General features: G+C 41.0%; 2 protein-coding genes across 3 annotated transcripts; both read right to left on the bottom strand.

The window, feature by feature from the left end:
- Positions 1-32: 32 nt before the first annotated feature.
- PLEK2 (pleckstrin 2) lies at positions 33-10,833 on the bottom strand. The gene is made up of 9 exons (XM_085062115.1): positions 10,642-10,833; positions 7,970-8,134; positions 6,806-6,987; positions 6,018-6,109; positions 5,493-5,680; positions 4,852-4,953; positions 3,424-3,507; positions 2,253-2,331; positions 33-1,062 (listed from the first exon to the last, which is right to left on the bottom strand). The coding sequence occupies exons 1-9, from the start codon at positions 10,687-10,689 to the stop codon at positions 935-937; spliced, it is 1,068 nt and encodes a 355-aa protein (XP_084918241.1). The 5' UTR covers positions 10,690-10,833; the 3' UTR covers positions 33-934.
- A 5,063-nt stretch (positions 10,834-15,896) lies between these two features.
- EIF2S1 (eukaryotic translation initiation factor 2 subunit alpha) lies at positions 15,897-26,797 on the bottom strand. 2 transcript variants are annotated; one of them, XM_085062112.1, is made up of 8 exons: positions 26,711-26,797; positions 24,642-24,883; positions 23,112-23,191; positions 22,541-22,692; positions 19,723-19,829; positions 17,831-17,928; positions 17,038-17,181; positions 15,897-16,750 (listed from the first exon to the last, which is right to left on the bottom strand). In XM_085062112.1, the coding sequence occupies exons 2-8, from the start codon at positions 24,880-24,882 to the stop codon at positions 16,625-16,627; spliced, it is 948 nt and encodes a 315-aa protein (XP_084918238.1). In that variant the 5' UTR covers position 24,883; positions 26,711-26,797; the 3' UTR covers positions 15,897-16,624. The 2 variants fall into 2 exon arrangements, with proteins under 2 accessions (XP_084918238.1, XP_084918239.1); XM_085062113.1 differs by lacking the exon at positions 26,711-26,797 and having other exon boundaries at positions 15,897-16,782.
- Between the last annotated feature and the right edge of the window lie 269 nt (positions 26,798-27,066).

The following is a 27,066-nucleotide window of genomic DNA, read 5'->3' as shown; positions in this document are numbered from 1 at the left end:
TCTAAAGAGCACAGAATATTCAAATGCACCAGTTTTTTGGTTGTTTTTTAATATTTAATTCTATCAAAGACAGGTTTAGTACACAAATAATGGAAAAATTAATGGCTTAAGATAGAAAAAGCAATAGTCAGAACTGCTACTATAATTCTCAGTCCAAATGGTGCTCCAACATAAATGGACTTGCAGTAATGATCAGAAGGAAAAGTCTTGCTTTTATGGCTGAGAGATCCCTTCTGATATATTCAGCACCAGAAATCTGGAACTGCCATTGGTCTGATCTGATACTCAGGATCCTGTTCTGCTGTGGGACATTACCAGCATAAGATATGGTGGAGAGGAAGACCCTATTATCTTTTTCAGTCTAACAGAAAACTAAATAGTAGAGCAGAGGGATGGACAGACAGACCCCTTGTTTGTTGTGTAATACATGTTATCCTGGCAGCTGGATTGTGGCTTAACCCAAGATTCATGGGGTATACCAAAAAAGGCAGCCTCAGACACCAGCACCTTTCATGACTTAGATGTTTCAGTCAGTCTTAACTAAGTTTATGAGCCCCTTTATAAAGGGGAATGGAGCAAGACAATTCTGCTTTAAAATAAAGCACACTCTGGATCTGTCAGACACAGACTGAATACATGTACAAAAGATCCTTTTCTTCCATCTTGGAATTATTGTATCTCGTCGTTTCTTTGCAAAGCCCCATTTGTCTGTATCCACCTGTTTTGGTCTCTTGGTTAGATGGTAAATTCAAGGTGGGGGAATTATTCTGGATCTACAGGACTTGGTCTACATGGTCTGCCAGGAATTGGTAGGTGTTAGGGTTATTCAAATTACAAAAATAGACTATCAAGGAAAAAACAACACTCCCAGAAAATGAGAGCAGGAAACTTGGTCACAAATGTGGTTTGTCATTTGGCATGAAATCCACATTACTCATGTCAGTGGTTTGATTGCCTCAATCCACTGCACTCGCTCTGCCTTGGAGCTGGCCTGGATATAATAATGAATGTCATTTTTGGTGATGATTTTGAAGAGGTTGCCTTGCACATTGCCCTTCACTCCTGCAGAGAAAAAAAATCCAAAACAACAGATCAGGAAGGTGCACAGAGAAAATCTTTCTGGCCAATATGAAGCTTCATAGGGAAGAATTTTAATTTAGCGAATTAGGGAATCAAATCTTTCCTTTTTATTATGCTTAAGATATCTAAAGCTCTTGTGTCTTTGATTTCTGTCTTCAAAACCCCTGGAAGTGTTCAAGGCCAGGTTGGATCGGGCTTTGAGCAACCTGGTTTAGTGGAAGTTGACCCTGGCATGGCAGGGGTGTTGAAACTAGGTGATCTTTGGGGTCCCTTCCAACCCAAACCACTTGGTGATTCTGTGATTCTATGAAAATAAAGATATAGTGCAGACATTCCTGCCCCAGATTGTATGAACTACTGTGCACTCCACAATATATATAAACTAGTCTCTGTTTAGATGGACACTATTACTCGAGTTATACAGTGGAGGGATGAACCCCTTCCAGTTTGCACAGTAGATTAGATTTTCTCCTGCCCATAGGTGGGTTCCTCTTAGCAAGGAACTCTATTGTTCATCATGTCCCCCCTGCCCCCAAACCAAAGCTTATTTAGACCTTTTTAGAAAGGTCTTCTGTATTTGAGATCTACACATTGTGCTTACTGTCACAAAATAAATTACTTTAACTGCAGAAACTTATCTGTGAGGCTGAGGTTCTGGAGAAATGTCTGAGCTAAGCCTATGCTCCAGCAGAACTGTTTTTTTTATTGCTGTCTTTATGCCTCCCCTGCATTTGGGTTCTAGCTGGTCAGAAAGGAAAAGGTAATAGCAGAAGTAGAGAGGACACAGAAAAGGGATGGTATCAGAGGATGTTGTTTAACATAACAAGACTTTGAGTTAACACCCAAAAAGAAGGTGTTTTCTCTTTGTCTGTTAACTCTGAAATACTGATCAGTCTTAGGACTGTCTCAGAGGTCATATGACTAAGAAAAGCCCATATAAAGGGAACACCAAAGAAATAATGGAAAATAATGCTAAAACAAAAAAATCCCCTTTGGTATGGACAACGCAGCAGTACACGGATTTGTGACATGTCTCTTCCCTTGCTTGCAAAGGCAAATTAAAGGTCAGTCCACTTGTGCATACAAGCAGCCATACATGCAAACTCACACCCAAAGACAGTATTGCTATGGCATAAATATAAATATATGAAAGTTTTGAGGCTCGTGCTCACCTGCTGGGACTCCATTGTCCTCCAGAGCTGAGACAAGACAGCCACGAAGAGAGAATCCACCTACTGGTTTGTTTTCTTCCTGCAAAAAAAACGAAACAAGGCTTAGCTGGAAAATATCATCATTAAAATAATTTCCCAGAGCACATGCATTACTTTTATGAAGTTGCAGATGTAATGCCAGTTTTTCCAGGCATGAAACATCCATGTCACAAAAGAAATCAATTAGAACATGTAATTAAATGCATTGCTATATTGTTTCAATCTCAGATGTTTCTCTGATATAGCTAGGCATGGTTTAGATCAGTTAAAAGCACAAGAGAAGGAATCATGTTTCAAACGTATGTATAGTTTTATCACTAACAACACATATTAAATTATATATATTTCTGCAAGTATTTAGCTTGCTGCTTTTCACTGAGACAGGATGGGAAAAATCTGAATGCTTTCCCTAGTTGGCTGGCACTCTTTTTTCTTGCCTTCAGGTTCTGCAGTTTGAGTTTATAGCATTACAAGGATAAGTGGCAGTGAAAAAAACCCCATGAAGGAATAGGGGAAAAAATGAACAAGCTCCATAAGCTCTTTTCACTGATAGGTTGTTTCTGTTTTCTTTAAAAGTCACATAAAGCATTTCTGTATATGCTCTTGCAATCCTGCTGGGCTCTATGCATTGTAGTTGCTCACATTGATTGTTATATCCATGAAGATAAATTCTACTGTTCCATGAGGAAGTTTAAAACTGAGTAGTAGAAATTCCTATAAATACTTTGGCATTGAGAAGACCCTACTCAATGCTGGAAGAAGAATGTAAAAAGTTCCAGTACCAGTATGATCCTCAAGTGGTGGGATTTCAGCCCAAAAATATCACAATCCAGGAAGAAACCCCATAGGACAATGGTCCCAGACTGTGACAGTACAGCAAAAGACCAATCCCAAGACGACTGCTGCCGCTCAGCTAAGGAAAAGGAATCTCACTGGGAAAAAGACAGGATGGAAGATGCAGGGATACAAAATCCTAAAAGGACAGCTTCCTAGGGTAAGGCCAGAGAGGTCTAATTCCCCAGGAAATGGATACAGGAACCCAGAAGGAGATCTGTGTGATAGAAACATTTGCAACATGATTGTATCTTCATTAAAATGTTTAGGTTTCAAAAGGGATTTCCCCCTCACGTACCTTGGTGGGGTCATAGTAGTGTAAAAAAGCAGGATCAGCTCTCAAAACAAATTTTCTCACCTTCCAGTTTTTCCTCTTGTGCCCCTGCAAAATGGAAGAATTAAAATTACCACCTCCTGAAATGACCATTTTCCCATATGCTGTAGGGGAGACAAAATTAGGTACCAAAAAAAGGAGCTTGGACCCAACAGAGAAAAATCTTTCCTAACATCTTGGTAATTCCCATGATCTTCTGCTTATCTTTCCTCTTCATACATTGACAATTACTTCCTCTCTTCCTTCCCTGTGCTGAGAACTGAGAAACCAAAGTGACAGGAGCAAATGATTATATCCCTTACTGCTGCTTTTAATTTCAGATTAAATACAGGTTTCAGATAAAAAGCCCGTGCTGTGTGTGCTGAGTGGCTTATGTCAGGTCCTTTTGCAGCTCTTTACTCTGTCACCACAGCCCTCCCAGCTGCTGACAGGCCTGTGCCAGGCACTGGGAGCATCCCCTCTCCGGGAGGTTTGGTGCTGGGGCTGCTGGGGCTCTCCCTGGCTGCTGCTGACCATACGAAGAAGCTCCTGGGCAGCTCTCGTGTCCCATGGGGATGGGGGGCTGCCCTGCCAGCCTGTAAGGATCCCACAGTGCCCTGCCAACCCTCATGGTGCCCTGGCAGCTGGAGGAGGGAGCGTTGGCAAGCCTCTGATGATCCAGTTTGCACAACACTAGAGCTGGGGCTCTGGCTACAAGGCTCTAGAGTAAAAATGTGGCCATGCAGTGCAGGTAAGGTTCCATTTGCAGGTGGTTGTGTTACGCTTTGAAAGAGCGAGATTGACCCTTGTCCTGCTCATAGCAAGTGTTGGAAACTAAGTCTTGCAGACCAAGGGTCAGATCCTGGAAACAGTTACTGCCAACAGGTAATCGTACCCAAAAAAAAAAGTTTTACCATCACCAAAGCACCCACATGCATGAGTGACTGCCCACAAGTAAATGTCCATTTCATATAAAAGTCAAGCTACTCAGCTTTGAAATTTGTCTGTGGCCAGCAAAACACCATCACTGTTACACTGCCTGGATGGGATAGGTTAAACCAAAGGAGCAGTGGCTCTGCTTGAAAATGAATGTTACACCTCTGGTAGGACTTGGAGTTTGTGTGGGACTTCTGCTTTTGATAGTGTTCTATACCTTTCAGTATATGCTCAATATGTGCAGAATATCCAATTAATCCTGCCTGAGCAAGTTCCATAGTTCACTTCTTTATAACTGCATACTCTTAACTGCAAGACCTCAAGTACTGACAGCCAAGTTAGTTCTGCTGGGCAGAACTCTCCAGCCATGATCTTGTTAGTCACATTTACTCTCTAAGAAACACTAAGAGCTGTAATTTTTCTTGTTTCCTGGGGCAGGTTCCAAGACTATTACCTGTTTCACTAAGCGAAACTTACCTGTTTCACCAAGAATCCTTGCTTCACAATTGTGCCACTTAACTCAGAGATGTTAAATTGTACCTCTTCCTTGGAACTGGTATTTTTCTTACTGCTCTCAGCCTGCAAATAGGGAAAAGACAGTTCCACTTTTCTTTTTAACCCAAACAGAATTTTAAGTACAAAATTCTCCATTTTATTTTCCTTAGCTGTTTTTAGCTTATATTTCCTGAGTAAATTCTACTCCATATCTCTGCTGCTCGGCCTTGTAGGCCCAAGATTTACAGGCAACAAATTACCTCTGTAAAGCTGTACATGCTGAGTATAAGCACTGTGGCTTTGAGCTGTAGCATAAGTACAGCACTGCCTCTGATACATGCAGACACAGCACTGCACTCCAGGGACACACCTCTTTTAATGCCCAATTATGTAATTTGTAGATCCCTCCATATCCATGTAGCTATTTGGCTCCAGCAAAAGTGCCAAAAAAAAAAGAAGTGTTAGTACTATTAAAAACTTAGAGCTGCTCCTTCTGCATTTCCTTTCTCAGCCTGCACGTTTGCCTTTGGTTGCATGCTGTGCACACTCCCTCCAGCACCACCCAAATCAAGTGTATGACAAGGGCCAGAGGAGGTGCCTCTGTCAGCAGCACCATCTCTTACAAACATGTAGAGTGCGGTGGAGTCGTCAAGGAACTTCTCAGAGGGGTCGCTGGAGCGAGTGGCCTCAGTGCTGCGGACTCCCACGGGCCTGATGAAGTTCTCATCCATCAGCATGGATGCCAAGGTGACAGCCTCGAATCGTGACACTGCAAAGCTATTGGAGATGAGCCAGTCCACCAGGGCAGAACCTGCAGGAAGAAAGGCAGCTTTCATACCAAGACTGTGCTCTTCTGAGGAAAGGCAGATGGTCTCCTACCACACAGGAGATGTGTTTCACTTGCTGAAACATTTAGGCACCATCCAAAAGATTGTCAGAGAAGTGCAAAGTTGACCAAAAGTGTGGGATTCTTAATGTGCTTCCACACATCCAAAGAGTAGGAGAGAAAGATGTTGGAGAGCTTGGCTGCACTGCCAGTTTCCACTGGGTCACAGCTGATCCCACTATGAGGGCATTACAGTAGCTCCCTTGCCCCTGCAATGTGGCATATCAGATGTGAGGTGGCTCTTTGCCTGCAGGAGATGTACCTGTGAAGGTCTCTTTATATCTGTTGCCTTGATCCAAATTGCGGGTCAGCTTAATTCCAGTACTGCTGTCATACATTCTCTCCACAATGTCACTGCAAATGAGAGCACAATGCTAGCAGATGAGAAAGACAGGCAGAAATTGCTGCATACTTCTATCAGTGCCTGGGATGTCCTCATGATCACCCACATAAAGATGGGAAGTATTCTAGAAAGTGTTCCAGGAAAACTTTATTTTCCCAAAAGCAGCACTAAACAAGATGCCTCACAAAATACCTTTCAATTTGAAGCACTTCAAACTGATCAATACTCAGCCCGATTTATCTGCCCAACACAAATCAAATCAATGTAATTCTTCTATTTCTCAATCAGTTCTCTGTTTCCTCTTATTTAAGACAATGCACCCTAAAGATCCTAGTCTGGATTCCACATATCAGCTTTGAAATCCCACCAACAAGGCACAAAGTCACCCCCGGTGTTTCCCTGATGTGACGTCTTTTGAGGTTATACATTTCCCCAGTGAGAACATTTGCAGCTGACTAGGAAGGTCTTCAAGCCAGCAGTGAGGTGCCGTGCAGAATCCACATACTCCCAAAAGATGAAGGTCAGAAAAAAGTGCATTCCCTGGCAAAAGTATGTGCAAACCTAGGACAGGGCAGCCAACTGAGAGTTTCCTGGCCAGGTGGGAGCAGATCTGTGTAGAAAGGAGCTTCCCTTGGCCCTCCCCATCCATCAAAGCAGGCACTTTGCAAACTACAGCAACAACAGAAGGAGAAATCATATATACTTACTGGAGGCTGATATTTTCTAGCAGTTTGAAAGAGTTCTTCATTCTGTGAAGTTCTTGTACCTGTACTGGGTGACCAGCATGAATAGCTCCAGTGATGTCCAAAGCCCAAGAGTCACGTTCCTCCCTGGAGCAACATTCAAGGAAATAGTCTGTATTGGTTTTTGTCTTTAGTTTGATGAGTAGCTGTGGAGAAAGAAGTACAAAACAATAATATCATGTAGCTATTTCCCTCCTCTTGCATTTTGCTTTTTTAGCACTGGCCCAAGTGACACAAGTGTCTGATAGTGCATCCCACCTAAGCAGTTCAGAGCAATTCTTATTCAGAAGGATGGTAGGCACAACTCTGGGTTGTTTTTGTTTTGGTTTTTTTGCTTCTATTGCCCCCAAATCCCTGGGTTTTCAGTTGTAAACATGGTTTGCATGCATGGAGCTCCTGGTACGAAGAAGACAGCAGACAACACAGATACTGGATTACACAGGAGTGTGCTGCTGTCTGTGGAGGTTTTCACATCCAGGTCTCAACATCTACAAACTATCACTTGGCTCTTTCTGCCATAAGAAGTACTAACATAGTCAGCAATTTCCAGAGTGATTTGCATTCTGGCCCCATGCAGAGCAAATCTGCATTGCTGCTACCCATGGGCAAGCAGAGAAACACAGGAGGCACTTTTTCTTTCAGAACCCTCTTGCTGGAAACTTTCTACAGCAGCAATATCCCATTGGTGAAGGAAAAGGGAGTCTGATCTGGCTTCCTGGGAGCACCACATAGATACCCAGGCTTTAAGACAAATACCACAAATGATGTTTCCCTTTTCCCCCATCCTCCTCAGATTTTATTGAGCTGTTCATGCGCTCTCTCCACACACTGTTGGGCTGATGCATTTGCATTTTTTCTCCCCACTGTGTGCACAGGACTAGTGGTTTGGGTTATTTTTTGTTAATGGCTGTGACACATTTGAGCACAGGGAAGAGCAAAAACACAATGAGGGAGTTCAGTGCTTGTCCTCGTTACCCTGCTAATGCAGCTTGCTTTTGGCTGGACTTGATTCTGGAAGCACCCCAGTGGTATGGTTTCAGTAATAGAAGATGCCAGGAGGAGAGGAAAAGATAGGAAGAAGTTAGAAAGTGAGTGACATAGAGAAGAGAGATATTTTTCCAGTCATACCGGTCTGTTTTCATATTCCAGGCATGGACAAGTAATAGTGCAGCCATCCAAAAGGATCCTGCCCTTTGGAGAAGGCTCCTTCTTGCCTCCTTCAATTTTGTAATACAGCAGCTTATCCTGATGCAGAACGAACCATCTCACTTTCCAGTTACGAACAACATGTCCCTGGAGGGGAAGAAATCCACATAGCTTACTTTAACACAAGCATTGAGAAAAGACCGTATTTTCTTCTTGGCTTCTTGTATGAAAAGAAGCACAAGAAGTCATTGTGAGTCCTGTTCTCTCTGAAATACACATTTTAAGTTACAAAATAGCACAGCTCCATCACTATAAAATCATAGAGAAATAGAAAAGTGCTTTGTGCTTTCTTCAGCCAGGAAAACTTCACTGCTGGCAAGAATTGTTTCTTGTAAAAGCTCACATGAATTGTCTTGAAGAGCTGATCTAGGTGCACACCTGTCTGCTGACAACGCAGGCAGCAACAGGGCTAGATCCAAAATGTGTGAGGACTCTTGGCACCCAGCTCCTCCTCTCTGGAGACCCTCAGTGGTGTCCTTTTCATTTTGATGTGGCTCTAGGTGCCAAGTGGTTTTGCAAACACTTTGCTGGGTGAATTGGCTTTTCTTTACATGCCCCACTTATTGCTAATAAGAAGTTCATTTCTATCCTACCTGCCTCCAATCTCCTGGGCTAAAACATTCCCTGTGCTGCTGTTTCCTGTAAAGCAAATATGTTTTTTAAAGACAAAAGACTGAATGAAGGGTGCTGTTGAATGCCTCATGGATTATATGACAATACAGACAAATCCTCCTACTTTCCTTCTGTAAACAGCCCCTAGCTCTCTTAGTCTGGTTGAAGGACAGCAAAGCCAGCAAGGGCTGACACTGGCAGGCTCAGTCCTGTCTGATGGTGTCTGGTGCAGCTTTGCTGTGCAAGGAGCTGACTTGTGTTTCTACAGGTGATGGAGCATTACATCCAGCAGGCAAAGCAGGGGTAAAGGAAGCTCTGACACCTGGGATAGGGTGGGCATGGCTAGAAGAAAGAAACATGTAAGGTCCAGTTGTGGCATGAATCAAAGCTCATTGGTTCTATGTAAATAAATTACACAGCAATTTCCGTGTAAAGGCGGAGTAACGAGTCTCAAAAATCTAGGTCACTATAGATCCAATGTTTTCTAGTCCTTACTAAATACAATTTATCTAACTTGGGTTTGTTCTCTCCTTCCCTTTGCATTCCCCAGTGTTTTTTTCACCTGTTGTAAAGTTGCTTGGCCATTTTCCCTGTATGTTTTTTGCTAAGGCTCTATTCTTTCCTACTGGGGGATGTTCTCTTTTTCCTGGAGGTTGCCTAACCTCTTTTTCTCTATCTTTACCTGAATTCCACACATTCCTTTTATATTTATAATGCATTACAGTATATAATTCTGTCATTTATAATGCATTAAGATCATCTCCTTGGTTCTATTCTCTTCTTAAGAAGCTGTGTTTTCTTTACCTGATCCCACCCCTTCCTCCTTTTTTCTCTGTGGATCCCTGGCTCCCTTGTCCCTCAGTTTCCTTTAGTTATGCCCTCTGTGGTGTTCTTCCTATCAAGCTGTGCATCTCGGTGATGTAGTGCAGACTGTGGCAGTCACAGTGCGCTGCCAATAACCTGTTCCTCTTGCACACTTGGTGCCTTGGCTTCCCATTTGAATTCAGTAGTCACTTAAGAGCCAAAAGTACAGCTGTATCCCAGAGAGGAGACTGGGAGCTGGGACTCTGCCCTTGCTGAAGGAAGGATGGGGAACGGCCCCTTCTCCACACAGAGCATGACTTCATATGGCCAGTGGCTGGCCAGCCAACTGGCCAGGAGCGCTGCCAGGAAAGCTCCTGACCAGGATTACCTTCATGTTAGCACCAGAAACATTGCCACGTACTGTAGAAAAGCATTTTCCAAGGCGTGGCAAAGCTTTGAACAAACCTCTGAATCACATTTTTTCTATGAAATCAAGGACCATATTAATCATTGAGATTAATCTTGGTACTAAAATCAGTTTAGGTCCCTTGCTAAATTGCCTCCTTGTGTTCCAGCAATGACTGACTTGGTCCTACAGGGAGAAGTATTGGGAGAGTTGAAATCTTTCAGCTCTTTTCACCACATTTTGGCTAAAATTGTCTTACAGCACTGCTTGAGGAGTATGGAAAAAAGTTATTTCAAATGCATTTTAAAGTTTGCATGGCTCTGATCGCCTTCAAAAAGAATAATCTGTTCTCCATTCTCTCATATGAAATGAGAAACCCTGTGCAGATGGGTCACTGAAAAAGCCACAAACTATCTTAACTGACCATCAAAACTTCTCCCGTCTCTCATCTTCCTACAGTCGCTCCCACTGCTGCCATGGGCGTGCTCCTTGCAGAGGTGAGTGCGAGGTGCAGACATATTGGCTTTCTGACACCTGAGTAATCCCTATGGCTAATTCACTTTCCTCTACAGAAATGCCAGCACGGGGAAACTTGCGGGTGGGTAGTGAACGCCTGCAGTTCATGCTGCTCCCCTGGCAGGCATCTGCACAATCCTGGGGGAGCTCCTTTCCCGGGGAGCCAGCACCCAGCAGGCTGCTTGCCATGAGCCCTGGCTCGATCCAGTCCCTGCTCAGCTCAGGAGCTGCTCCCCTGTTGGAGCAGAGCACTCACCCGTTTGACGAGGAAGCCCTCCTTCAGCACTCCAGCTTCTTCCTGCATCTCGGCCAGCAGGGAAAAGAGCAGAGCCCCCGCAGAGGATTGCCTGAGCCCTGGCAGCCTGTCCCTTTGCACATGATTTGTTTAAGAAAGCTCATTTTTCTTCGTTCCCCTCCTCCAACGTGACGCACTCTCCCTTCCCTGTTCTTTTCCCTCCCTTCCTACCTGTGAGACATTAGTTAAACAGCGAGCTGGTTCTGATATATTACCTGCCCTCTGGGAAGTGAAACAAAGGGATGTCTAAAAAGGATCTTGAAAGAATTTCACAGAATTTAGTAGACAAAAAAGCCACCACCGAGTGAGCTGGCCAACATAAGCAGCTAGATAATGACAAATGAGGTATTGCTTGGGAGGGGAAAGCAGAATTTTAAAACCACATTCCTCAAAACTTCAGATTAAACAACTACTGCTTAAAATTTCTCATCTAACAAGCACACCTTAAGAGTTCTACAGATCAGCACAACTTGTAAGTGTAACATTTAGGATATTATGATTACAAGGAGACTTTTACAAACCTTACAGTAAGTGCTTTTGCTAAAAGTTTATTTTCCCAAAGCACCTAAAAGTCCACTCTACTTTCAGTATCCCCCTGGTATATAAACCAAGATTCTCAACGTAATATGCTAAATCTCTACATAAGCAGGCTTTTAGTAAAGCAGCCTGATCCATGAACACTGCAGCGACCTCTTGTACCTCCTGAACGCCTCTGAAACAGAGTGCCTTTTGTGTCTAAATACAATCTTAGATGTTCACTGAGGTTTTGAAGACTTTGGTCACCATGACAAATCTGCTTGATAGATTTATCAAATCTTGTCCTGATGAAGTAAACCAGTATTAATATTTCAGAGAGTGCTGCTGTTCAGAAATAATAATCACCTTTGCTGTGCTGTCAGCATTCCATGACTCTCACTAAAATTAAGGTGATATATGTGGGCAGAGCTATGGGCTGTGATAAGAAATACAAGGCAGAGTATAGCAAACAAAAGCACTCGTTGCTATGTAAAGAGTCCAGAGGTCAGTAAGAAAGTGACTCATGTATTACAGGGCACATTTTCATGCACCAAGGAAAAGGAACAAGCAAATAATTTCTTTATCTTTATACATTTTTATAACTTTTAGCTAGGAATAGCAAGACACTGAAGAATGGAAACCAGCATTGTACTGGAAGGCAATCCAGAGAAGAGTCCTGCAAAGGCTGTGAGAATACAATGGGTGACTGAATACTACTTAAAGTTAGAAAAGTTGATTCTGTGTAAAGAGAAAACATGCTGGCTGAGATTTCAAAAGCAGAAATTACCTATGTAGCTCCTACTGTACACTGTTTGCCTCTTGGGAAAAGGCAGGCAGCCATGAGGAAACTGGCTCAGTAAGTCATATCCCAGTATGTTTGTTCTTCGATCCACCTAAAGTAAGTATAGTAACAGAACCCTTGAAAAAGTATTTTTTGCTACTGGTATGTAGTATTTTAAAAGTTATCAGTGGAAAGTTTTGTAATTTTAAAAATATTATTGTAGCCTTAAAGCAGAAATTAACTGAATGTATTTATTTTAGCTGAAAAAATAATCTCCATCTCTGTATATATACATATGCCTATATATATGCATATATATTTATATACACAAACTTACACACATATATATTAGCACATAAAAGTTGTATTCAAAAGCAGAATCTTGGGAAAAAAAGCCTGATAAAATCAGCAGAAAAAAAAGGAAAATAAATTTCAGCTGTGTTCTGTACATCAGACTTACACTGGAGAGAAAAAAAAAGAAGAAAACTTGAGTCTAGGTACACAAGAGGCATTACTGCTGCACGCATTTCCAGGACATGCACTCTTTATGTAACCAGCTTCAGGAATACAGTGTTCCACCATTTAGTATTTGAGGTTTGACTTCACATTGTTCAGCTTGTTACTGCAGGCAATTTATTACAAGGTGCTATTTCATGCTAGGGAGGACAGGCAGAAGCTTGCAGGGGGCTCTCACTCAGACAGTGATTTCAGAATTACTCCATAAGCAGTCCTCGCTGAATATCTGACAAGCTTCTTTTCTCCAGCACACAGACCACCCACAGCTCTGCACACAGATCTTGGCAAAATTAACATTAGCAACAAAGAATACTATTGTCATACTGCTGGTGAAAGGTGAAGCAAACATTGCTTCAGTTGGTCATTAAACAACAGGTTTTGTATCAACTGCTTTTTATACAGAGCCTTCACTTCCTTCAATACTTCAACTCAAAGTATTTTTTCAATACTTTGGATATTTATCATACACATGCCCCTTCCCCCCCAGTCTCATTCTGTAGTTAATCAAGGCTGGAAAACTGCCCCTGTATTGCTCCCTGAGGCTGAGTAAACACATCTTTCAGGGTCAGGTAGTACAAAATGAGTCAGTAGATCTGGACTGCCATATTCATGCATGGGCTGGGAATGCAAGTTCTGGCACTGAACTCTTCCGGTGGAAAAGGACATGCTTTGATCTGTATAAATTCAGGAAGCTCTACATCAAATCTTCTGTGGGACTTAAAACTCACTGAAGATGAGAATACCCATTTCCTCAGATCCATTTTAGACTGTTTTCCACGTGTCAGTGTAGTATTGTAAGAAAAAAAGAACATTTGAGTGCTTGACATTTTCTTCCCTTCAAAGTAACCCCCAAATACTTTATATGTTATAGAATTTGGATTGGGATGGCCAGGAAGAACCAGCTCCAAGTCCACAGGATGCTACCCAGGGTTACAGGGGAGGGAGGAGCAGCCTCCACAGTTCTGAGTACAGACTGTGCTGTTTCAGCTGGCAGACCCTGCTGGTACCTCCCACTCAGTCCTTCAAGAAGTCACACACAGCTGATTCAGAGAACCTGCCCAAAGGAAAACCCCGGCCATGCTCTGCCATGCCCAGCGTGTTACATCATGTCAAACACAGCAGACTTGGGGCTTTACAGACACCACATTTTTCAAAGCAGCTTCGTGGGACTTCACCCTCCAGTGTAGCACTCCCATTAAATATTTAGTTCCTTTTGTGGATTAGGGATGAACTATGATGAAAACAAACCACATCAAAAGAAAGCATGATGAAACATTTCTAGATAAAAGTGAAAGACAACAAGCATTCAATAGTATTCTGACATAACAGCAATTTAAAAATTAAATGTAGAAAGGCGGAAGTATTTGGAAACAGTTGCTTCATTGTCTAGACTCTTAAAAATCAAAGTGCAGATTCTGCTATGAAGAAAAACTTAACAGTTCCATTGCATCTAAAAAAAAATCCCATGGGCCAAAATCAGTGGGAAATCAGCAAGGAATTGTATTGGTATTTAAAACTAGACAAATCACAACAGCCCCAAGCAAGCAGAGCACCCCTTATTTAGAAACCACTATTTCCTCTCATCAGAAACAGGATACTGGGCTGTTACCAGACTGTATGCCTGACCTGAGCCAGTATACCCCTGGCTGGGTTGGATTTTTGCATTAATGAGCTCTTACCAGGTGTTGTAAGTAAAACTGTTTCCAATCTTAGAAAATCCAGTTTGGGTTACGAAAGTCAAACTGAGATCCCAACAATTAACACATCAGGCCAAACCCTGTCCACAGGTATACCTGTTCCCTCCAATTGCCTACGTTACAGCCAGCGGAGATTTGCCTTGTGATTACAGTTGAACAGCACAGAGGCTAATGAACAGCAGGAACCTGCTGCCTGGATTTAGCGACTCAGCAAAGACATTCACAAAAACCCCTCCTTTTAAGCACTTGGTAAGCAAAGGCAGTTCTAAGAATAGAAAAAGAGACAGGTTGAGACACAAGGTATCAGCTAAGCAACTCCTAAAGATCTCTTAAGTGATGCAGCACAGCAGAGCCCCAGCACATCCTCACCAACAGACCTCCAAAGCATCCATCCTACACCTCCTCCTTCCCGCTTCTGCAATGCATGAGAAGGATCTACCAGTGTCTTTTATTTATTCTTGGTTGAAATTTGCTCGGGAGAACAAATTGGGAGAGCCTGATTTTTTCTGCCAGGATGGCAAGTGATTGAAATGCATTTATCTGAACCTGCTTTGCTATCATCCTCACCATCTTGGTAATTTTTTTCAGGCACTCAGACTTGTGCCCACCAGCACAAGTATTCCAGCTCTAATTATAAATGCTCTTGTAGCGACTGAAGAAATTTAACAAACTTCTACCAAAGTTACTGACAGAAAAAATGCTCACCTATTAACACACCAAAGCAGCTCTCACAGATTATACTAATTGTAATCCCTTCATTGCACTCCTTCAAGCTTCCTAGGAGCACATGTGGCTCACTCTTCATTCCTTTTTCCTTTACAGAATTATTTTGACATGGAGATCACATGGTGACAGAGTTTTAAAAAACTTTGCTCTTTAGTCTGAGTACCTACCTATTGTGTTTAATGGAAGTCAAATCACTATTTTAGTGAATGGGCACAGCTGGAAGAGCTGTTCAAACAGGGAACTGACATTGTCACAACTTCAAGCCATCCAAGCCTGTTATACACAGCTGCTGAAAAGACAATTTGAGAAAACCATTCAAAAATTTTTTCTTCATCTTGCGATGGCACATTCAAGTATTTTCCAATGTTCTGCAAAGACTGGAAGTTATTTACCTTTTTTTGGCTCTGCTTTACTATGAGAGTTGGTTACATGTGAACTTCTCTGATACCCGAGCATGGACAAGCAATACATGGCAATATGCATGCCCTTTGGGAATGCCTTTTCTGGCAACACCACATAGCAATTATAAAGTTTGTACCACGGCAGTAATAAGAATTCCTAGTTAAGGCTCAAAGCCTCATTTTTCATGCATTTTTCCTCTAGCATCACAAAATATTAAGAAAAAAATGGGCATTATGGGACATGACAATTAAAAAAAATAAGAACACATTTTAAAACTTAGCAAGTTGGAAAGGTTACTTAAAAAGCACAAGTCTTTCCCCTCAATTCCCACTGACAAGGTAAGCAGGATTTTAAAATTCTTTTTTAAACTCCAATTTAGAAAGCACATTTTGTTTCTCTTCTTCAGAAAACATAAACAGGTTTTTTCTAGAGTATCTCAGTCCAGTGTAAATGGGATGTAGGGTAGGCAGAACCGAAAGTCATGTTGCAGTGAGCTCACACACAGTGCTGCCCATTTTGAAGTAAGTTCATTAAAGCTCCTGCTATATTCACCTATCACAGCAAAGTGCAACTATATGTAGTTTTTCATTAATCAGTTATGTTTATTGGAATGGAAACAAGCTATTTTCAAAGTTTTCATGTTCTCAGACCCTAAATGCAGATGATAAACCATGGAAATGCTAATTTAAACAAGTCTGCATCAACAAACTTGCAAGTAAAACATTTGTTAATGTAAAACATTTTGTTCCACTCATTCACAGCTTGATTTAAAGCAAACAAAAGAAAGCCCTTTCAGTGTTAAAAAGGAGTCACCCACTGATCATACTGTTCCAGGTTTTATATTCACACCACTCTAGGCCATGTGACAGGAGGAAAAAACCCAAAACCTCAGAGTTACATAGCCCAGAAATTTATTGAATATTTGCTCAAATACATTCTGTATAGAACTGTTCTGCTTGCTTGTTTTTGCTGCTCCCTGGAAAGATCATTAACAGATGCACTGAGCTGTAATCACCAATTAGGAATTGTTATGTATGAAAAGTGTTAAGTATGGGGCTGCAAACTCCTGGCCAGATCTGTGTCTTGAATTTGACTAGGCACCTTCCATTTGAAGGATTCAATTTGTGTCAGCTGTTGCACCAAACGTTATTTAGAAGAGCTTATTACATTTTGGTCTTTTTGAAACGGGAAAACACTTCAAATATTTGCTTTTGAAGTTTTCAATACTGGAAACATTTAGTCCAGAGTGTTTGCAATGGGGTTCCTAATTTTTCATATGATGTCTCTTGCAAGTATCCCAGAACATTTAGTCTTCTGTTTTGGCTTCCATTTCCTCGGCATCGTCATCCCCATCCACTTCAGCATTTTCCCTCTCCAGTCTTTCCAACTGCCTTGCAAGCTCAGTCTCATCTGTGTCAGTAACCACCTTGGGCTGAAAAAAACCAAACCAGAACACATGGAAAACTGTCAGAAAGAAAGGTCACATGTGTTTGTAGACTCATTCTACATAAAAGAGCAAGAGATAAAATACATCCTGAAGTCACACAATAAAACCCAGGAAAATTAGATTTTTTTGGCCATTTGTTTATTTCAGAACCACAGAGGTTCAGATTTTTTTGCTACCTTTTTCTAAGATTTCTTGTAGTGTTACTGATCTTGCTCTACTTTAGAAATATTGCAAGGAAAAAAATTGTATTGTAGAATGTAATTTGTTCTTACCTCCATCTGCACATTAAAGACTCCTCTCTTCTCCTCAATTTTTTCTTTAATTACAGCCATGGCTTGATTCAGAACAGACAGTCCTTCAGTTCTCTCCAGTGTTGTAGTAGTCATCACATAACGAGGAGGGGCTATCAGATTAATCTACCACATTGTAAAGATTGGGGGGTAAAAGCAAACTCAGTAAGAAAGGAAAAGATATTATGTCTAGTTAGACCAAAAAAATTAAAAGCATTACAACCCATATGTTTTCTTTTTTTATGGTGACTGATTAAGTAAACCTTCTCTTCTGTTACAAGAGACTATTATAAAAAATAATTTTCAAATGAGAGAATACTTTCAAGGGTTTTTTTAAAAACACTTATTCAGTAGTACACTTAATATCCAAAAACTTTTGGGGAAGTAAAACAAGGCCTGGGTCCAGCAGTCATTCTACCAACACTCAAATGTAAGTGGAACAAACTTTCCTTTTTTTACATAATCTTATGTGTGAAAATAAAAGTTATTGCTCCCTACTTAAAGCTGCATAAAGGAATGTGCTAATACTAACAGCCAATACTAGACTTTAATAAATTGAACAGAATAAATACAACTTCCTGAACTTTGAAAGACACTGCACAATCACAGGAAGAACTGTCAGCACAGAGCTGAAAAGAAGTATGTTACAGACCTGCTACAGAAGTATTGGAAGGCAGGCACATGGCTTTATGTGGCCAGTGCAATTGCATACTACTGGTCCCTGAGGGCATCAGAAAACTCTGTTTTTGATTCCATTATTAAGACTGACACTCACTTTGATGGGCATGTTCTCCGTGGAACAGTTCAAGCCTGCTCTCAAAGCTTCCTTTACTGCATCTATGCCTTCATAACCATAACAGGCCACCTCAATATCTAGGACAGAGAAATACAAATGAAGTTTTACTGGTACCAAAAGCTGCAAAATATTTAAGCTTTAATAAATCTTTTTAGCCTCCAATGTTTATCCACAGTGAGAGCCTCAGTAGGGATGAGGCTCTCAAATCTGAGGAAGGTATTACATTGGCTTGACTTGTAAGTTGACGTAAAAGTCTTTATAAAAAATTCTCTAGACATTCATCATTTTACATTGTGCTTCAAATAGCCAGGATACAAAATTATACACTCATATTCACTTCTCATCCAATAAATACAACATTAATGACTATGTATTTCAGATGGAGAGATGAAGATATAAAAGCAATAAATACAAGACAAAATTAAAGAACAACAGAAGTGAAACTTGAAAAGGAACATATCCACAAAGTTATGGAATTCTGTCAGCAATTACAACAGAGGCACAGAGACATCACTTGAGGAGCATTAGAATATATTGGAACATTAGAATATATTTTTATAAGGTTAACATATGGTTAGAATTATAGTTAGCTATAGCCTTTTGTAGGTGTTTGAAAATTAAGGCATGAAATAATGGTGGTCATATCTGTAATACCCTGACCAGTGTAAAGACAAAGATTTCTTTACCTGCATAGCAATAGCACAACACTAAGCTACACAAAGAAGTTGGTCTCACTTCCAGGTAACTCACAAAACCCTGCTAATTCTGAGCTATCAGGAACAAATTCACAGAAGACCATCCCAGTCAGCCCCAGAATGAGAACAGAAGCCAATAGCAAGTTTCTGCACTTGTGCTGATGACAAAATTAATGACTTAGACCATCAGAACAAAATAGGCAGCATGAAGGAAGTAAGAAAATATGCCCATCAAGTAACTTTATTTGCAAAATTGCTGAAGTGTTATTCATGTAAGCAGATTCACTTTTCATGGCAACGAAATCAAATTTTTGAAGCCTGTGTTTATTCCTGGCAGTCTAAAGCAACAGGCAGAGGAATTTCACATTACCTTATTTTCTGTACTCTCTTCTTGACTTCAGTGTCATGTGGATTATCTTTTCTCTCCACAGTAATCAACAAGTGTTAATGCTCTTCAATATACACTTGCACAGCAAAGGCAATTTCTCAATCTAGCTAACAATGTGATTTTGCTACACTATCTCTGTTTAATGGCAAGAGTGCCTTTAGGCTGTTCTGTACAGCCAGATTTGAGTTTTGAAGTATGTCTTCTTAAGTCATGCAGTCACGTGCTTTTTATGCCCACACTAAATTAATAAGAGACAAACTAGCTCATACATTAGAGATGTGCTAGGCTTGAGCTGATATATCCTGCTGAATGGTTTGCAATCAACCCACCAGAAATACTATTTTCACATGTTTATGGACAAATGACTACGGCATATGCTATAGCTGTACTCAGAGAAATCAATAATCCTGTCAGGGAATCAATGAATTTAAAAGTCTGAATAATGAAAAAGAATATTGTAGATGCAGTAATAGCTATAAAGCATTTAATTTCATTGTGTGCCAATGCAACATGACAGACTGCATTATCTATCCTGACAGCCAGTTCGTGTCCCAAGGAATATGCACTTTGGGAGGAAAAAGAAAAGCCAAACCACCTTGCACTTTGGGATAGAACCCAGACAGGCATTTTGAATGCAATCCTTGATTAAGGTGTCAATTCTGAACAGTTCCACTTGAATATCAGCATTACGAACCCTAAGTTTTAACTGGGTTTATAGTTAGCAACAAGACACACTATCCTAACCTAAGTGTCAAGACATGTTCAAGGAGCACAGGGGAAGGACTCACCAGCTCGGATTTTGACTGCCTGTGGTGTCAGACGTCTGTTAATATTGTCTATCAATACACGCCTCTCCTCCTCTGTCAGATCCAGGCTATCCAGGATTGCAGGGTCTCTGAGCCAAGCAAAGCAACATTACAGAAGTTATACAGAAGAGGAATACAACACAATTTAAACTTCTGGTACTATTTTTCTATATTCTTACAAATAATCCTAGATACCTACTAGGCAAAGAAAACAGTGAAATTTTTAAAGAAACCATTGAAACACTGCAAGAAAATAAACATATCTATTTTCAAAGCTTTTCTTATTGGCAAACAAAGCGGGTAAGTAGTTCACTAAATCTGTTCCTGGAAGGAATTATCTGATTGATTAAAAAAAAAAAAAAAGGAATGACTTCTCACCAGCTCCATTTGCATATGATAAATAGAATGAGACAAGTATCCAGTTTCTTGATATTTATGTTTCCTTCAATGTGAAGATAAACTTATATCGCATGAAATAGAATCCATGACGGATTTGGAGTTTTTAAATTATCTTAGCACTCAACTCAAACACAAGATTTTTGTCATTCTACAAAGTAACCCACACTCATTCAGTGTTATTCTGTGCTCCTTTTTAACAGTATCTGAAACACAGACAGATACTTATCTGCTGGCTACATTTGTGGCTAAAGAAAGGATAAAGGCTTTTTAAATCCCAAGGTAATAGTTTCACATTCAGAGATCATGGAAGCAAACTCCTCCACTGTTTACCAATATAAATTAGCAGCTCTACTTTAAAAAAGTGGTGACAATTTTCTAGTGCTGTATTAAATTTATCCCAAATCTATCTGAAACAGAGAACATTACCAAAAAATTCCTCACAAAAACAGTTCCTGTTCTGCAGAGACAAAAGTCAGTTTTCTGACAAAAATGCCAGATCTCCTACAATACTACCAGCAGGCAAACACAAAATAAAATGGCCCAAAACCAAGAGGCAATACTAGAGACTGGTCTCTGCTGCTAATAAAACATCATCTTTTATGTTTTTGTATATTAAGTATAGAGAGTAGAAGGGCAAAACAAGCAAACAAAACCCAGAAAACATGGCAGGTTTTACAGACCAAAATATGAACCTGTATGGCAGAAGCGATTTATGGAACATACAAATTCTGCTTTACTTACAAACTATCCTGTTAAATCTACCTGTTAAAGCATTTGGTAGGCTTTCAACAATAGGTTCCCAATGTTTAACTTTTACTGATTGGAAGGTACTGATTGGAAGGAAGATACTATCTAATTTTTGCCACATGCAATGTGAAACTCCAAAACACTAATCCTCAGTACAAAGAAAGGAAAAAGAAGTAAAATTCTTAGAAAGAATGCTAAACCTCACACAGCACTCCAGCAAGAATAGGAAGGCAGTAATACCCACATTCTTCTGCTCCATTGCTATACATTTGTGTAGGAGGACAACAGGAACAAATAGAAGTTGCAATCCACTGTCAGAAATCTTAAGGCATTACTGATGGAAAGATGTTTTGAGAACAGACAGCTTCAGAAGTTTGTGCTCCAAATTGAATCCAAATGAGGAACAAAAGGCCTGTGCTCAGAAATTTTCATGAGTACACAAGTGAAGCTAAAACGGCCAGACTAACTAGGGTCTTTAAAAAAAATTCTATTATACAGGTGTTTAACTAAGTATTTATCAGTTAAGAGTGATCTGCAACTCCTGTTACAGCAATGTGTTTAGATTTGCCCCTTTACCAGTAAATTTGCTAACACCAGAAAATAATCATTATTATACAGAACAAAACACATTCAGTCTAAATGAGGACATAAACTGTTTCTGCCCCCAAAACGCAGAGCTGGTTTTCAGCTAATTAAAAATACTACGGAGTGCCCTGCATCCTAAAGTCGCCATTTCTAAAAGCCTCGTTACTGCCATCTAGCGTTCAACCTCGGTTTATCATTCACACGCTTATGCACTATAAAAGGGCAAAATTGAAAATGTTTAATGAGAAATCTAGTTTACGATTGACAATTTCACAGTAGATTCTTAAGAGGGAAACCAAATACTTTAATTCTGAAAGAAAATGAAAATATCAGACTCTATTAAAAAAAAAGCTATCTATCTCAGTGCGTATTTCCTTAGTATCACAATTTCCACCTCTTTCTGTTCATAATTCCATTTCTAAGTTTATGATCCCATTTAAGTTTGGAACTGTAGAGAAGTAACAAGCCAGCTTGCTGCATTTAAAAAAGAAAAAATCTGGCTGTGCAGTGGAAGAATGACAATCAGCTCTGAATAGAAATGTCTTCAAATATAGAGCTAAGTATTTCTGTTAAAATTTGCCTGGGACTAAAAACGGGCAAATTTTAACAGACAAACCAAGACCAGTGGTTCTTCCTCTGTTAGAAATATCACAGGCTCATCTGTAGTAATAAAAATCTCTCAGTGTTCGTAATCATGTCTCTTTTATATTTAAAACATTATTCACCGATACCTTGGTATTTCTCCATATAAGATTCAATTACTTCTTTTAAAAACCTGACATACACAGAGTGGCAGACTCAAAAATAGATAAAAACAAGTCACCTCTGAGCCTTCTTTCTCAAGAGCATTGGGAACTTGAAAAAAACAGTAAGACAGAGAAACCTAAAACAAGCAACTGGAAGACTGATGCCAATGTTTACTAGATTTACTTGACCAGTATATTCTCCATAGTGACTCTGGGAAAGAAACCAAATGAAACAACCCAAAAGAACTGGTGATGGATCTATTTCAGGAAATACTTCTCTGCCATTTGAAGTAAGCCCCTAGAAGTATAAAAGAACTCCTTACGAGACTGCATGCTTGAATGCATCATAAGCACCATATCCTGGTCTTTTGTACTTGTCATCAAATACCCAGGCAGTCCTCTGGAAGAGACTCTCAAGCTGCTCATCCTTAGTGTACTCCAAGACTTCAGCAACATGGCGAAGGATGCTGTAAACCTACAACACAGAAGTGTTCAAAAACCCAAACCAAACACTGAAAGTAGACAAAAATTTCTTCTTCAAAGTGTTAAGATGACACAGAAGTAAGGATGGGAGCCTGAAACTACCTGCATGTCTTTTCAATAAAAAGTTGCCCACAGTGTGCTAAATCAGCACGTATTTCTGGATTCCTGATCATTTAAATATAACCTTTTACATCGTAAATTCTCAATCACCATCTTTCTTGATCTATTAATTAATTAATAAGCAGCTTACTCATGGAATCATGAGCTAGTTACATATCTTTGCAAGGGTAAATGTGAATCAGAGTATGCCTAATACACAAACACAATATTTTGATCTTATGTCTGCACATTTTGATTGCTCAAGAAAGAAGCTGGAAATACACAGTGCCTGAATATAGAAAGGCAACTTACTGTCTTTGATTTTGTGAATTTGTCTTCACATTTGATTGCCTCCTCTGGAGAAACTCTTCTTTTTGACAAATCAATATATCCTGTTGGGGAAGACAATTTTAAAAGGGTCAGCCACTGTGCAATCTGAGTCTAACTCCTTCAAGAGAAACTCATGAAGAACCTGGCAAATCCTCTGGCTCAAGATTTGCCCACTGCCTACAGTATCCCTGTCTGTTGCTACAGAGAAAAACAAGAGCAAATCTTTATGAATTTGAGCAAATTATGATGCAAATTAGGATATAATTCTTTTCCAACTGTAAATACTTACAATAGCAATTTTTTTGAACAGCATTCTTTTAAATTATTGCCTTAATATTTTCTCTGCAAACTTTGAAGAAATTTTCCTACTATCTCAGCAACTAGTGATCCATTTTTATGGTTCTGTACACAGTTTGGGAAAGAAACATCACACCAGCATACAATGAAGCAAATTTAATGCATATTTTCGTAGTGCTCAACACAATTTAATTCAAGGCTGGCATCCCATCAGCTTAGTTGTGAACTGTTTCCTAATAAAATAGGCTCACCTGAAAGAACTGCCCATGAAAATTTTCTTTTGGACTCTCTTTTAAATTAGAAAAGGCCTCCACCTATTTCTCACAAACTACAGATTCCTCAATAAGTTGAATAAAAGACCACTAGATTAATTCCAGGTGTGTTTCTCTGTTAATATGAGAACAAAATTAATTTGTAAAAGTATAACTTCATTAGAGATGGTGGGAAACTTATTTTACTTCATATTTATCTGAAATAAGTTTATGCTTGTCTTTCTTCCATCTCTGCTTTTCCTTATCCTGTCATTCATTATTTATTCTCAGAGCCAACTGCAGTTTCAGAAGTATTCTAGAAAAGCATATTACTTGAGAAACATCATACCAACAGTAACATGTCCAGGAGATGTACTCAGAGTTTATTATTTCTTTATAGCTGGATATAGATTTTAGAGATTTCATGGAACAGTATTATCAAAATCTGGAATGTTCAAAGTAGAAATTACATTAAAAAAAAACTTCAAAAATTGCCTGTACAATCTTAACTCATACCCTACAGAATTCACAATAATTACATACTTGTAATCTATTTGACTGAGTAGGTTCCAGACTTGTTAATGAACAGGATGGATGGTGAGCACTAAATGCTTATCATCTACATTTTTATGTTTAGAGCAAATGATCCTTCTCTTCAGTTGACTTAGAAAATCTACATAGATATCAAAAGGAAGTTCCACTTCACTATAGTTCAGTGACTGATCTGGTGAGGACAGAGATTAAACAAATCTTTACTGATGTGATTCACTTTCATTAACCCAATTCCCAAAGGACACAGAGGAACAGAAGAACGATCATAGGTATGGTCACTGATGGTCTGTTTTGTTTAAGTGCCCCCAAAAACATAGCCCTTGCAAAACCCACAAACACCTAAACTGCTTTGTTCATCTGCATTTCTGTCTATGAATTCAATCTTGATAGAGCCCACCATATCCCCCAATACCTTTCTCTTTGTCAACTCTTATGACCACAACACATTCATTCCTCCCGATCCGGATGAGTTTGTTTATGGAGCGAATCCGTCTCCTGGACAGCTCGCTGAGGAGGATCATGCCTTCGATGTTGTTGTACTCCAGCAGGCTGACATAGGCTCCCATTTCAGCAATGGACCGAACATTGACCATCACTACATCTTCCACCTCTGGAAATTTATGTTGGTAGAACCTACAGCTTAGTCCCGGCATTCTGGAATTCAAGCAGAAAAACAAAGATTTTCTTTCACAGTACATCACTGTCTTCTTCTACAAACATGGCAATAAATCAGCACGGACTGGGGAGGATAGACAGGAACAGTGACAGAGAAAGTTGCAATCAGGATAAGGTCGTGCTTAGGTTTTAAACTAAATTAAATAATACATTAACTTGTATTTTAAGTACTACTACCACAACCATTTGCTAAGATGCTATTTTTTTGCATTAACGTAGAAAAAGCTTTGCTACCCAGACTTCATTATCCACTTCAACTGTCATGCTACCTATACACAGCACACTGGAAAGGCTTCTTCAAGTGGTGGAAAGACACTGCACATCTTGCACTCATCTAAATTCGTGAGACTGCATAATATTTTCACAGATCCATAAAATATTCTGAGTTGGAAGGGACTCTCAATGATCATCAACTGGATTGTAAGAGCATGAGGACACAGGAGAGAAGCCTGCAGTGCTCATGAAGGATTTTGTATGCACATAGTAAGACAGTATGTGAAGCTAAGGAAATAAGAGGCAGATGGAAGCTTCTGTAGGACTGAGGAGAAGCTCCAGTAGATGACTTTTTAAACTGAGCACAAGATGTTCGGAGTAATCCTGCAAGACCTGCTCTGGAGGCCAACTGTCAGCAAAGAAAGCAAAGGCATTAATCAGAACAGAACTAGCCTGGCCTGAAGTGCAAAGGCAAAAAAAGCAAACCCGCCAACAGATTGCTAGTCAACAGGGGAAAAAGCCCAACAAAACCACATGAAAAAACAGAATTCTTTCATTACACATTCAAAAATATGGGCAAAAATAACATTTCATAATGAAGTAGTGGTAAGAAGGAACACTTAAAACTGCTTCATTTTTCTAATGATGAATCCATATGCTCTTAAAGCTCTAACTGTTCAATTCCTTTTGTCTATACCTTGAAGTTTCACACAGAAAATTTTCTACAGCTGTAGGAGCTGAAGATGCCAATTCAAATGCATCATTCCTTCAGAAGGTTTTAGTCACTATTTCTAATATTTTTGTCACGATCTTTACAGCAGTGCCAATGCTTTCTAGCTATAGGAAAATTTAAAATCAGAGTAGGAAGGTAACGCCAAATGCTATGTACACATGGCCACGCAATGCAGAAGACAATGTCCACCCTTATTTCCACTCCTAATTTTTAAAAAGGGGAAATACAGACTAGCAAAGCATTATAAAAACACTCTGAAGTCAGTTTTGTATAACCTTGTGTAAGTTGAAGCTGAACGAAGAAATCAAAGGTTAAAAAGGAAAACATTACAGTTCGTCTTTCTAGCCCACTTAGTGCAGCTCTGCTGATCCTGCAGGTACCTAAGGGGTACATGAGAAAACTGCACTGCAAAGCAACAAACCCGAGCCAAAGCGGACAAACACCGCTCAGCACACGCAATACTTCACTCCTCTATCTAGCCATAGGATTTTTATTTTGGCCTTCCGCGGAAGATCCCCAGGAGTAACACTACGCCCATCGCGCCGAAGCTGGAAATCATCTTTTCCAGAGGCTGGACACGCCTCAGCGGCGGCCCTCGCGGCCGCACAGCCTCTGCGGAAACCGGCGGACACAGAGCCGGTCCCGACCCGCGCCGCCGATACGAGCGCTGGCGCACGGGGGCGGAGGCCGGGGCAAGCCCATCCGCGGCACGGCGGCAGGCCCGCAGGCCCGCAGCTCCGGGCGCGGTGCCGGTGCCGTCACGCCGGGCGCGGCCCTGAGCGCCGCCGGGTCCCCAAGGCCGCGGGCGCCACGCGCCGCCCGCGAGGAGCTGGGGCGCGAGCCGGGGCGCGCGGCGGTACCTGGCTGCGGCCCAGGGGGTCCCGCGCTGCGCTCGCGCCCCGGAGTCCCGCGCTGGCCCGGCTCGTGCCTCCGCGTGCGCCCGGCCGCCGTCGCCCCACCGCGCAGGCGCCGCGACGCCGAGGCGAGAGAGGCCGCGCTCCCCTCGAGCGCCCCCTGGCGGCTGGCGGTCCAAGCCGCGGGCTCAGCCAATCGCGTGTCCTCCTGCCGGCCCCGGGGGACACGTGACCGCAAGAGGCGCGCCCGGCGCCGCGCGGCCATCCGGGCTCGGTCCCATGCGCGCGGGCACCGCCTCGCGCGGGGCGGGGCCGCGTCACGTGACGGCGGCGGCGACAGCGACGGCGGCGACAGACGGGCC

This window comes from Lichenostomus cassidix, chromosome 5 (genome assembly GCF_008360975.1).
Source record: "Lichenostomus cassidix isolate B80296 chromosome 5, HeHo_3.0, whole genome shotgun sequence".
Lineage (NCBI taxonomy): Eukaryota > Metazoa > Chordata > Aves > Passeriformes > Meliphagidae > Lichenostomus > Lichenostomus cassidix.
Note: the sequence above shows the minus strand (reverse complement) of the source record. Positions and strands in the feature narration are given on the sequence as shown.